General features: G+C 38.5%; 1 protein-coding gene across 1 annotated transcript in view; it reads right to left on the bottom strand.

Annotated features, from left to right (window-relative positions):
- Nucleotides 1–5,131: 5,131 nt before the first annotated feature.
- Nucleotides 5,132–12,534, bottom strand: part of lhpp (phospholysine phosphohistidine inorganic pyrophosphate phosphatase) — an 84,303-nt gene continuing 76,900 nt past the window's right edge. The window contains exon 7 of the mRNA XM_061931839.1: nt 5,132–5,563. Coding sequence (XP_061787823.1) covers nt 5,470–5,563 — 94 coding nt within the window. The 3' untranslated portion in view covers nt 5,132–5,469. The remainder of the gene's footprint in view (nt 5,564–12,534) is intronic.

Here is a 12,534-nt window from a genome sequence, read left to right as displayed (position 1 = left end):
TTCTCTCAATATGGCCCCCCGAGTCAAAATATTTGCACAGCTCGGTTCTATTGTATTGTTTTTATACAACATTTCTCATCTAAAAGTGTGTTTTTCTTTATAACAGTTAAAATGTTGTTTATATTCAGTGTTTTATTGTTCATAGTTAATATTGTAAATCCTACTTTCTTTCTTTTTAAATACATTTTGGGTGTCCCATTCAGTAAAAAACTGTAAAATTCCATTCCGTTTTTTTAGGTGGTCTGTCATAACGTTTTTAGAACTCTATTGGACATTGTGACTTTTGGTATTAGTGTTCCTAAAAAAAAAGGGACCCAAGAAAGATTTTTTACAGCTAAATGTGTACATATCATTTATACACACATACACATTGGCCCCCCAGACACATTTTTTCTCTCAATATGGCCCCCCGAGTCAAAATATTTTATTTTATTGTATTGTTTTTATACAATATTTGTCATTTAAAAGTGTGTTCTTCTTTATAACAGTTAAAATGTTGTTGATATTCAGTGTTTTATTGTTCATAGTTAATATTGTAAATCCCACTTTCTTTATTTTTATGTACATTTTGTGTGTCCCATTCAGTAAAAAACTGTAAAATTCCATTCCGTTTTTTTAGGTGGTCTGTCATAACGTTTTTAGAACTCTATCGGATATTGTGACTTTTGGTATTAGTGTTCCTGAAAAAAAGGGACCCAAGAAAGATTTTTACAGCTAAATGTGTACACATAATTTATACACACATACACCTTGGCCCCCCAGACACATTTTTTTCTCTCAATATGGCCCCTGAGTCAAAATATTTTATTTTATTGTATTGTTTTTATTTCAATATTTCTCATCTAAAAGTGTGTTTTTCTTTATAACAGTTAAAATGTTGTTGATATTCAGTGTTTTATTGTTCATAGTTAATATTGTAAATCCCACTTTTTTTATTTTAATGTACATTTTGGGTGTCCCATTCAGTAAAAAACTATAAAATTCCATTCTGTTTTTTTTTAGGTGGTCTGTCATAACGTTTTTAGAACTCTATCGGACATTGTGACTTTTGGTATTAGTGTTCCTGAAAAAAAGGGACCCAAGAAAGATTTTTTACAGCTAAATGTGTACATATCATTTATACACACATACACATTGGCCCCCCCAGACACATTTTTTCTCTCAACATGGCCCCCGAGTCAAAATATTTGCTCAGATGTGTTCTATTGTATTGTTTTTATACAATATTTCTCATCTAAAAGTGTGTTTTTCTTTATAACAGTTAAAATGTTGTTAATATTCAGTGTTTTATTGTTCATAGTTAATATTGTAAATCCCACTTTCTTTATTTTTATGTACATTTTGGGTGTCCCATTCAGTAAAAAACTATAAAATTAATAAATAAAATAAAATAAATAAAATAAAAACGGAACCAATTGGACTCGTATTATCAGAATTTTTGTTTTCTTTCATGAGTTTCTATTACCACTAGGTAGTTGTAAACGTACCCTCAGAAAACCCGGCCGAAGGTGAACCTGCCAGCACAATGCTGGGAACGCGTACTCTTCTGAGGTCAGGTAGAAACAAACCAAACAAAGATACATTGGAGGAAAGTCAGAATCACAATTTTTTTTTTTTACAGCGCGGCGCGCAACGGCCAAAAGGCTGTAAAACGCTGGCGCAAACCTGGGAGTCAAACAATGTCGGAGGTGTCGTAAAGCCGCACCAGCTGCTAGCACTTTGCCGTCTACGTTGGTGTTTATCCCCCAATCAAGAGGAGGAGTGGGCGCTCCCACTTATATAATACTTATGGCGTTTCATTACCTTTTAATTGCCCAATAACAGTCAAGCTTGTGTCAGCTCTTTGGTGAAGTGAACCGCAAAGATCCCAATTAATCACTTGGCAACGAGCTTTTGTCCCAGGCCTCGTCTATTTGGGTGCACTGGAACCTCCGGGGCAGCGATGGACAATCGTTTGTTTTACGCCCCACTTGCGATGATCCAGCTGGCGCGGCCGAAGCCCAATAGCCCCAATCGTTTGTTGGTTTTCTTTCCCCCCACTCTACTCGTTTTAGTTACGTGAGTGATATATAACGAGAAGGCCTCCAGCTGAAGCCGCTGACTGTGACCCCGGTGACTGAGCCGTGGTTTGAAGTTTGGGTTACGGACTAAGGACGGGTGATTCGTCACACTCAGCCTAAAGGTTTTCTCGTCTAACTGAAAAATACATGATCTACTAAAATTAGGTGTCCAAACGTTTGCCAATGAGGGGGATGTGAAAGTCAACCGGCCTGTCGGGTCCATGGCCACATGTTTCTACTACCAGGTGAGCAATGAATGTATATATTGTAGCGTCCCAGAAGAGTTAGTGCTGCAAGAGATTCTGGGTATTTGTTCTGTTGTGTTTATGTTGTGTTACGGTGCGGATGTTCTCCCGAAATGTGTTTGTCATTCTTGTTTAGTGTGGGTTCACAGTGTGGCGCATATTTGTAACAGTGTTAAAGTTGTTTATACGGCCACCCTCAGTGTGACCTGTATGGCTGTTGACCAAGTATGTATGCATTCACTTGTGTGTGTGAAAAGCCGTAGATATTATGTGATTGGGCCGGCACGCAAAGGCAGTGCCTTTAAGGTTTATTGGCGCTCTGTACTTCTCCCTACGTCCGTGTACACAGCGGCGTTTTAAAAAGTCATACATTTTGCTTTTTGAAACCGATACTGATCATTTTGAAACCGATACTGATCATTTTGAAACCGATACCGATCATTTCTGATATTACGTTTTAAAGCATTTATCGGCCGATAATATCGGACTGCTGATATTATCGGACATCTCTAATTATAATCTAGAATTTACTTTTAGCAAGTGTGTCAACAATGGCAGCATAAGCTAGTATTAGCTCACTGCTATCAATGCGCCGCTATGAAAAATCCAATATCACTCATATTTGGTTAATTTTCAGGTCACGACGTGTAAATGGGAGTCTTGTTGGCGCTTTCTGGATGCTTAGAAAGGGTATATATTAGAGATGTCCGATAAGTTACCCATGTCTTGGGCACTAACACACCCCCATACCATCACAGATGCTGGCTTTTCAACTTTGCGCCTATAACAATCCGGATGGTTCTCTTCCTCTTTGGTCCGGAGGACACGACGTCCACAGTTTCCAAAAACAATTTGAAATGTGGACTCGTCAGACCACAGAACACTTTTCCACTTTGTATCAGTCCATCTTAGATGAGCTCAGGCCCAGCGAAGCCGACAGCGTTTCTGGGTGTTGTTGATAAACGGTTTTCGCCTTGCATAGGAGACTTTTAACTTGCACTTACAGATGTAGCGACCAACTGTAGTTACTGACAATGGGTTTCTGAAGTGTTCCTGAGACCATGTGGTTATATCCTTTACACACTGATGTCGCTTGTTGATGCAATACCGCCTGAGGGATCGAAGGTCCGTAATATCATCGCTTACGTGCAGTGATTTCTCCAGATTCTCTGAACCTTTTGATGATATTACGGACCGTAGATGGTGAAATCCCTCAATTCCTTGCAATAGCTGGTTGAGAAAGTTTTTTCTTAAACTGTTCAACAATTTGCTCACGCATTTGTTGACAAAGTGGTGACCCTCGCCCCATCCTTGTTTGTGAATGACTGAGCATTTCATGGAATCTACTTTTATACCCAACCATGGCACCCACCTGTTCCCAATTAGCCTGCACACCTGTGGGATGTTCCAAATAAGTGTTTGATGAGCATTCCTCAACTTTATCAGTATTTATTGCCTCCTTTCCCAACTTCTTTGTCACGTGTTGCTGGCATCAAATTCTAAAGTTAATGATTATTTGCAACAAAAAAAAAAATGTTTATCAGTTTGAACATCAAATATGTTGTCTTTGTAGCATATTCAACTGAATATGGGTTGAAAAGGATTTGCAAATCATTGTATTCCGTTTATATTTACATCTAACACAATTTCCCAACTCATATGGAAACGAGGTTTGTTTGTACATGGGACAATGCACATGAATGGACATCCATCCATCCCATCCATTTTTCTACTGCTTGTCCCTTTCGGGGTGGCGGGTGTGCTAAATGTATGCTAAATGGCTAATAAATGTACATGCTAAATGGCTAATAAGGCCTGGAGAAATGTACCTTTGTGAGTTTTACTGAAAAAAAAAATTTTTTGTAAGGTTTGTAAAGACACAAGTTAGTTTTTTTTTTTTTACTCCATATGACAGTATAATTGTCATACTAAATGTAAAAGTTATATGAACATAACTCCAAAACCAAACATGCATTATGTCTAAAAATGCTTGTAATATTGTATCTATGTGAGTTTTACCAGAATCGGGTATTTTGGTAAGGTTTACAAATACAAAAATTAGGTTTTACTTATGATGACAGTAAAACTGCCACTTCAAAATGACAGTTATTTAAACATAACTCCTAAACCAAACATGCTAAACAGCTAATAATGCCTGGAGAAATGCATCTTTGTGAGTTTTACTGGAAAAAAAATATTTTGTAAGGTTTGTAAAGACACAAGTTAGTTTTTTTTACTCAATATGACAGTATAAATGTCATACTAAATATGAAAGTTATATAAACATAACTCCTAAACCAAACAGGCATTATGTCTAAAAAAAAAAGCCTGTAATATTGTATCTATGTGAGTTTTACTACAATCAGGTATTTTGGTAAGGTTTACAAATACAAAAATTAAGTTTGACTCATAATGACAGTATAACTGCCACACGCAATATGACAGTTATTTAAACAGAACTCCTAAACCACACATGCTAAATGGTTAATAATGCCTGGAGAAATGTACCTTTGTGAGTTTTACTGGGGAAAAAAATATTTTGTAAGGTTTGTAAAGACAGACACAAGTTAGGGGGGGGGTATAAAATGTTAATGTGCCAGATTGTAGCCAAAAGCTAATTTTTCATGTTAATTTAAAAAAATAAAATAATGCACACATTAAACCGGTCCCTGGTGGGAAAAAAAGTTGGGGAACCCTGCAGTGGAGGACAGTGGATGTAAGGAGGGTATGGCTTTTATAGAGTTATATGTAAAAGGTGGAGAAAGCACTTATAAGAGACTTTAGTATTAAAGCTACGGACACACAAAAGTGCGCGTTTAATTTCCATTTTGTTGGAAACACTCTTTGTTCCAATACTCCAACTGGTTTATTCCATGTCTTTATCCGGCTTGAGACTCGACATTACAGTATTGTCGAAAAGCTACCCAGACTAGTTAGCGACGTCTTTAGCTGGACGCTTCCGGCCTGACAGTAACATGAGTGTCACTGTGTCAGTCGGCAGCTCCTCTCAGGCACATCCACATCAGACAGAGGTATTCCATCTATGCCATTCATGCACTGACACATTCACGGTGAACTGGACTGACCTACCAGGGATTTAGCGTTACTTGTGGAACCTGCCGGGCATTTTCTTTTTTTTCTTCCCCCCCTCCAAGACCTTGCTCTCAGCGTCTCTGACTGAGGATCACGTCCACCGCCTGGGCCAGGTTGTCCACCGTTCCGTCAGCCGTCACCGTCGGGTGACTCTCGTCGCTGGGCCTGAGGGTGACGGAGGAACAATCATTTAGAACACAGGTGTCGAACTCAAGGTCCGAGGGCCGGATTTGGCACACCACATTATTTTTTTTATCACTCAATCAATGTTTATTTATATAGTCCTAAATCACAAGTGTCTCAAAGGGCTGCACAAGCCACAACGACAACCTTGGTTCAGATCCCACATCAGGGCAAGGAAAAACTCAACCCAGTGGGATGACAATGAGAAACCTTGGAACCCCCCCCCCCCCCCCTCTAGGGTGACCGGTGCAATGGACGTCGAGTGGATCTAGCATAATATTGTGAGAGTCCAGTCCATAGTGGATCTAACATAATAGTGAGAGTCCAGTCCATAGTGGATCTAACATAATAGTGTGAGAGTCCAGTCCATAGTGGATCTAACATAATAGAGTGAGAGTCCAGTCCATAGTGGATCTAGCATAATATTGTGAAAGTCCAGTCCATAGTGGATCTAGCATAATAGTGTGAGAGTCCAGTCCATAGTGGATCTAACATAATAGTGTGAGAGTCCAGTCCATAGTGGATCTAACATAATAGTGTGAGAGTCCAGTCCATAGTGGATCTAGCATAATATTGTGAAAGTCCAGTCCATAGTGGATCTAGCATAATATTGTGAAAGTCCAGTCCATAGTGGATCTAGCATAATATAGTGAAAGTGCAGTCCATAGTGGATCTAGCATAATATTGTGAAAGTCCAGTCCATAGTGGATCTAGCATAATATTGTGAAAGTCCAGTCCATAGTGGATCTAGCATAATATTGTGAAAGTCCAGTCCATAGTGGATCTAGCATAATATTGTGAAAGTCCAGTCCATAGTGGATCTAGCATAATATTGTGAAAGTCCAGTCCATAGTGGATCTAGCATAATATTGTGAAAGTCCAGTCCATAGTGGATCTAACATAATAGTGAGAGTCCAGTCCATAGTGGATCTAACATAATATTGTGAAAGTCCAGTTCATAGTGGATCTAGCATAATATAGTGAAAGTCCAGTCCATAGTGGATCTAGCATAATATAGTGAAAGCCCAGTCCATAGTGGATCTAACATAATATTGTGAAAGTCCAGTCCATAGTGGATCTAGCATAATATAGTGAAAGTGCAGTCCATAGTGGATCTAGCATAATATTGTGAAAGTCCAGTCCATAGTGGATCTAGCATAATATTGTGAAAGTCCAGTCCATAGTGGATCTAGCATAATATTGTGAAAGTCCAGTCCATAGTGGATCTAGCATAATATTGTGAAAGTCCAGTCCATAGTGGATCTAGCATAATATTGTGAAAGTCCAGTCCATAGTGGATCTAGCATAATATTGTGAAAGTCCAGTCCATAGTAGATCTAACATAATAGTGTGAGAGTCCAGTCCATAGTGGATCTAACATAATAGTGTGAGAGTCCAGTCCATAGTGGATCTAGCATAATATTGTGAGAGTCCAGTCCATAGTGGATCTAGCATAATATACCGTAGTGAAAGTCCAGTCCATAGTGGATCTAGCACAATATTGTGAAAGTCCAGTTCATAGTGGATCTAACATAATATTGTGAAAGTCCAGTCCATAGTGGATCTAGCATAATATTGTGAAAGTCCAGTCGATAGTGGATCTAGCATAATATAGTGAAAGTCCAGTCCATAGTGGATCTAGCATAATATAGTGAAAGTCCAGTCCATAGTGGATCTAGCATAATATAGTGAAAGTTCAGTCCATAGTGGATCTAGCATATTATAGTGAAAGTCCAGTCCATAGTGGATCTAGCATAATATTGTGAAAGTCCAGTCCATAGTGGATCTAGCATAATATAGTGAAAGTCCAGTCCATAGTGGATCTAGCATAATATTGTGAAAGTCCAGTCCATAGTGGATCTAGCATAATATAGTGAAAGTCCAGTCCATAGTGGATCTAGCATAATATTGTGAAAGTCCAGTCCATAGTGGATCTAACATAATAGTGTGAGAGTCCAGTCCATAGTGGATCTAGCATAATATTGTGAGAGTCCAGTCCATAGTGGATCTAGCATAATATACCGTAGTGAAAGTCCAGTCCATAGTGGATCTAGCCCAATATTGTGAAAGTCCAGTTCATAGTGGATCTAACATAATATTGTGAAAGTCCAGTCCATAGTGGATCTAGCATAATATTGTGAAAGTCCAGTCGATAGTGGATCTAGCATAATATAGTGAAAGTCCAGTCCATAGTGGATCTAGCATAATATAGTGAAAGTCCAGTCCATAGTGGATCTAGCATAATATAGTGAAAGTCCAGTCCATAGTGGATCTAGCATATTATAGTGAAAGTCCAGTCCATAGTGGATCTAGCATAATATTGTGAAAGTCCAGTCCATAGTGGATCTAGCATAATATAGTGAAAGTCCAGTCCATAGTGGATCTAGCATAATATTGTGAAAGTCCAGTCCATAGTGGATCTAGCATAATATAGTGAAAGTCCAGTCCATAGTGGATCTAGCATAATATTGTGAGAGTCCAGTCCATAGTGGATCTAGCATATTGTGAAAGTCCAGTCCATAGTGGATCAAGCATAATATTGTGAAAGTCCAGTCCATAGTGGATCTAGCATAATATTGTGAAAGTCCAGTCCATAGTGGATCTAGCATAATATTGTGAGAGTACAGTCCATAGTGGATCTAGCATAATATAGTGAAAGTCCAGTCCATAGTGGATCTAGCATAATATTGTGAAAGTCCAGTCCATAGTGGATCTAGCATAATATTGTGAAAGTCCAGTCCATAGTGGATCTAGCATAATATTGTGAAAGTCCAGTCCATAGTGGATCTAACATAATATTGTGAAAGTCCAGTCCATAGTGGATCTAGCATAATATTGTGAAAGTCCAGTCCATAGTGGATCTAACATAATAATGTGAAAGTCCAGTCCATAGTGGATCTAGCATAATATTGTGAAAGTCCAGTCCATAGTGGATCTAGCATAATATAGTGAAAGTCCAGTCCATAGTGGATCTAGCATAATATAGTGAAAGTCCAGTCCATAGTGGATCTAGCATAATATAGTGAAAGTCCAGTCCATAGTGGATCTAGCATAATATAGTGAAAGTCCAGTCCATAGTGGATCTAGCATAATATTGTGAAAGTCCAGTCCATAGTGGATATAGCATAATATAGTGAAAGTCCAGTCCATAGTGGATCTAGCATAATATTGTGAAAGTCCAGTCCATATTGGATCTAGCATAATATAGTGAAAGTCCAGTCCATAGTGGATCTAGCATAATATTGTGAAAGTCCAGTCCATAGTGGATCTAGCATAATATAGTGAAAGTCCAGTCCATAGTGGATCTAGCATAATATTGTGAAAGTCCAGTCCATAGTGGATCTAGCATAATATAGTGAAAGTCCAGTCCATAGTGGATCTAGCATAATATTGTGAAAGTCCAGTCCATAGTGGATCTAACATAATAGTGTGAGAGTCCAGTCCATAGTGGATCTAGCATAATATTGTGAGAGTCCAGTCCATAGTGGATCTAGCATAATATACCGTAGTGAAAGTCCAGTCCATAGTGGATCTAGCACAATATTGTGAAAGTCCAGTTCATAGTGGATCTAACATAATATTGTGAAAGTCCAGTCCATAGTGGATCTAGCATAATATTGTGAAAGTCCAGTCGATAGTGGATCTAGCATAATATAGTGAAAGTCCAGTCCATAGTGGATCTAGCATAATATAGTGAAAGTCCAGTCCATAGTGGATCTAGCATAATATAGTGAAAGTCCAGTCCATAGTGGATCTAGCATATTATAGTGAAAGTCCAGTCCATAGTGGATCTAGCATAATATTGTGAAAGTCCAGTCCATAGTGGATCTAGCATAATATAGTGAAAGTCCAGTCCATAGTGGATCTAGCATAATATTGTGAAAGTCCAGTCCATAGTGGATCTAGCATAATATAGTGAAAGTCCAGTCCATAGTGGATCTAGCATAATATTGTGAGAGTCCAGTCCATAGTGGATCTAGCATATTGTGAAAGTCCAGTCCATAGTGGATCAAGCATAATATTGTGAAAGTCCAGTCCATAGTGGATCTAGCATAATATTGTGAAAGTCCAGTCCATAGTGGATCTAGCATAATATTGTGAGAGTACAGTCCATAGTGGATCTAGCATAATATAGTGAAAGTCCAGTCCATAGTGGATCTAGCATAATATTGTGAAAGTCCAGTCCATAGTGGATCTAGCATAATATTGTGAAAGTCCAGTCCATAGTGGATCTAGCATAATGTTGTGAAAGTCCAGTCCATAGTGGATCTAACATAATATTGTGAAAGTCCAGTCCATAGTGGATCTAGCATAATATTGTGAAAGTCCAGTCCATAGTGGATCTAACATAATATTGTGAAAGTCCAGTCCATAGTGGATCTAGCATAATATTGTGAAAGTCCAGTCCATAGTGGATCTAGCATAATATAGTGAAAGTCCAGTCCATAGTGGATCTAGCAGAATATAGTGAAAGTCCAGTCCATAGTGGATCTAGCATAATATAGTGAAAGTCCAGTCCATAGTGGATCTAGCATAATATAGTGAAAGTCCAGTCCATAGTGGATCTAGCATAATATTGTGAAAGTCCAGTCCATAGTGGATATAGCATAATATAGTGAAAGTCCAGTCCATAGTGGATCTAGCATAATATTGTGAAAGTCCAGTCCATATTGGATCTAGCATAATATAGTGAAAGTCCAGTCCATAGTGGATCTAGCATAATATTGTGAAAGTCCAGTCCATAGTGGATCTAGCATAATATTGTGAAAGTCCAGTCCATAGTGGATCTAGCATAATATAGTGAAAGTCCAGTCCATAGTGGATCTAGCATAATATTGTGGAAGTCCAGTCCATAGTGGATCTAGCATAATATTGTGAAAGTCCAGTCCATAGTGGATCTAACATAATATTGTGAAAGTCCAGTCCATAGTGGATCTAGCATAATATAGTGAAAGTCCAGTCCTTAGTGGATCTAGCATAATATTGTGAAAGTCCAGTCCATAGTGGATCTAGCATAATATTGTGAAAGTCCAGTCCATAGTGGATCTAAGATAATATTGTGAGACTCCAGTCCATAGTGGTCTAACATAATATTGTGAGAGTCCAGTCCATAGTGGATCTAACATAATAGTGAGAGTCCAGTCCATAGTGGATCTAACATAATAGTGAGAGTCTAGTCCATAGTGGATCTAACATAATAGTGTGAGAGTCCAGTCCATAGTGGATCTAGCATAATAGTGTGAGAGTCCAGTCCATAGTGGATCTAACATAATATTGTGAGAGTCCAGTCCATAGTGGATCTAACATAATATTGTGAGAGTCCAGTCCATAGTGGATCTAACATAATAGTGAGAGTCCAGTCCATAGTGGATCTAACATAATAGTGTGAGAGTCCAGTCCATAGTGGATCTAGCATAATATTGTGAGAGTCCAGTCCATAGTGGATCTAACATAATAGTGAGAGTCTAGTCCATAGTGGATCTAACATAATAGTGTGAGAGTCCAGTCCATAGTGGATCTAACATAATAGTGTGAGAGTCCAGTCCATAGTGGATCTAACATAATATTGTGAGAGTCCAGTCCATAGTGGATCTAACATAATAGTGAGAGTCTAGTCCATTGTGGATCTAACATAATAGTGTGAGAGTCCAGTCCATAGTGGATCTAGCATAATAGTGTGAGAGTCCAGTCCATAGTGGATCTAACATAATAGTGTGAGAGTCCAGTCCATAGTGGATCTAACATAATATTGTGAACGTCCAGTCCATAGTGGTCTAACATAACAGTGAGAGTCCAGTCCATAGTGGATCTAACATAATAGTGAGAGTCTAGTCCATAGTGGATCTAACATAATAGTGTGAGAGTTCAGTCCATAGTGGATCTAACATAATAGTGTGAGAGTCCAGTCCATAGTGGATCTAGCATAATATTGTGAGAGTCCAGTCCATAGTGGATCTAGCATAATATTGTGAAAGTCCAGTCCATAGTGGATCTAGCATAATATTGTGAAAGTCCAGTCCATAGTGGATCTAACATAATAGTGTGAGAGTCCAGTCCATAGTGGATCTAACATAATATTGTGAAAGTCCAGTCCATAGTGGATCTAGCATAATATTGTGAAAGTCCAGTCCATAGTGGATCTAGCATAATATAGTGAAAGTCCAGTCCATAGTGGATCTAGCATAATATTGTGAAAGTCCAGTCCATAGTGGATCTAGCAGAATATTGTGAAAGTCCAGTCCATAGTGGATCTAGCACAATATTGTGAAAGTCCAGTTCATAGTGGATCTAACATAATATTGTGAAAGTCCAGTCCATAGTGGATCTAGCATAATATTGCGAAAGTCCAGTCCATAGTGGATCTAGCATAATATTGTGAAAGTCCAGTCCATAGTGGATCTAACATAATACTGTGAGAGTCCAGTCCATAGTGGATCTAACATAATATTGTGAAAGTCCAGTCCATAGTGGATCTAGCATAATATTGTGAAAGTCCAGTCCATAGTGGATCTAGCATAATATTGTGAAAGTCCAGTCCATAGTGGATCTAGCATAATATAGTGAAAGTCCAGTCCATAGTGGATCTAGCATAATATTGTGAGAGTCCAGTCCATAGTGGATCTAACATAATAGTGTGAGAGTCCAGTCCATAGTGGATCTAACATAATATTGTGAAAGTCCAGTCCATAGTGGATCTAGCATAATATAGTGAAAGTTCAGTCCATAGTGGATCTAGCATAATATAGTGAAAGTCTAGTCCATAGTGGATCTAACACAATATTGTGAGAGTCCAGTCCATAGTGGATCTAGCATAATATTGTGAAAGTCCAGTCCATAGTGGATCTAGCATAATATAGTGAAAGTCCAGTCCATAGTGGATCTAGCATAATATTGTGAAAGTCCAGTCCATAGTGGATCTAGCATAAAATTGTGAAAGTCCAGTCCATAGTGGA

This window comes from Nerophis lumbriciformis, linkage group LG39 (genome assembly GCF_033978685.3).
Source record: "Nerophis lumbriciformis linkage group LG39, RoL_Nlum_v2.1, whole genome shotgun sequence".
In the NCBI taxonomy this organism is placed as follows: Eukaryota; Metazoa; Chordata; class Actinopteri; order Syngnathiformes; family Syngnathidae; genus Nerophis; species Nerophis lumbriciformis.
The sequence above is the reverse complement of the archived record's forward strand: the minus strand, read 5'-3'. Positions and strand labels throughout refer to the sequence as shown.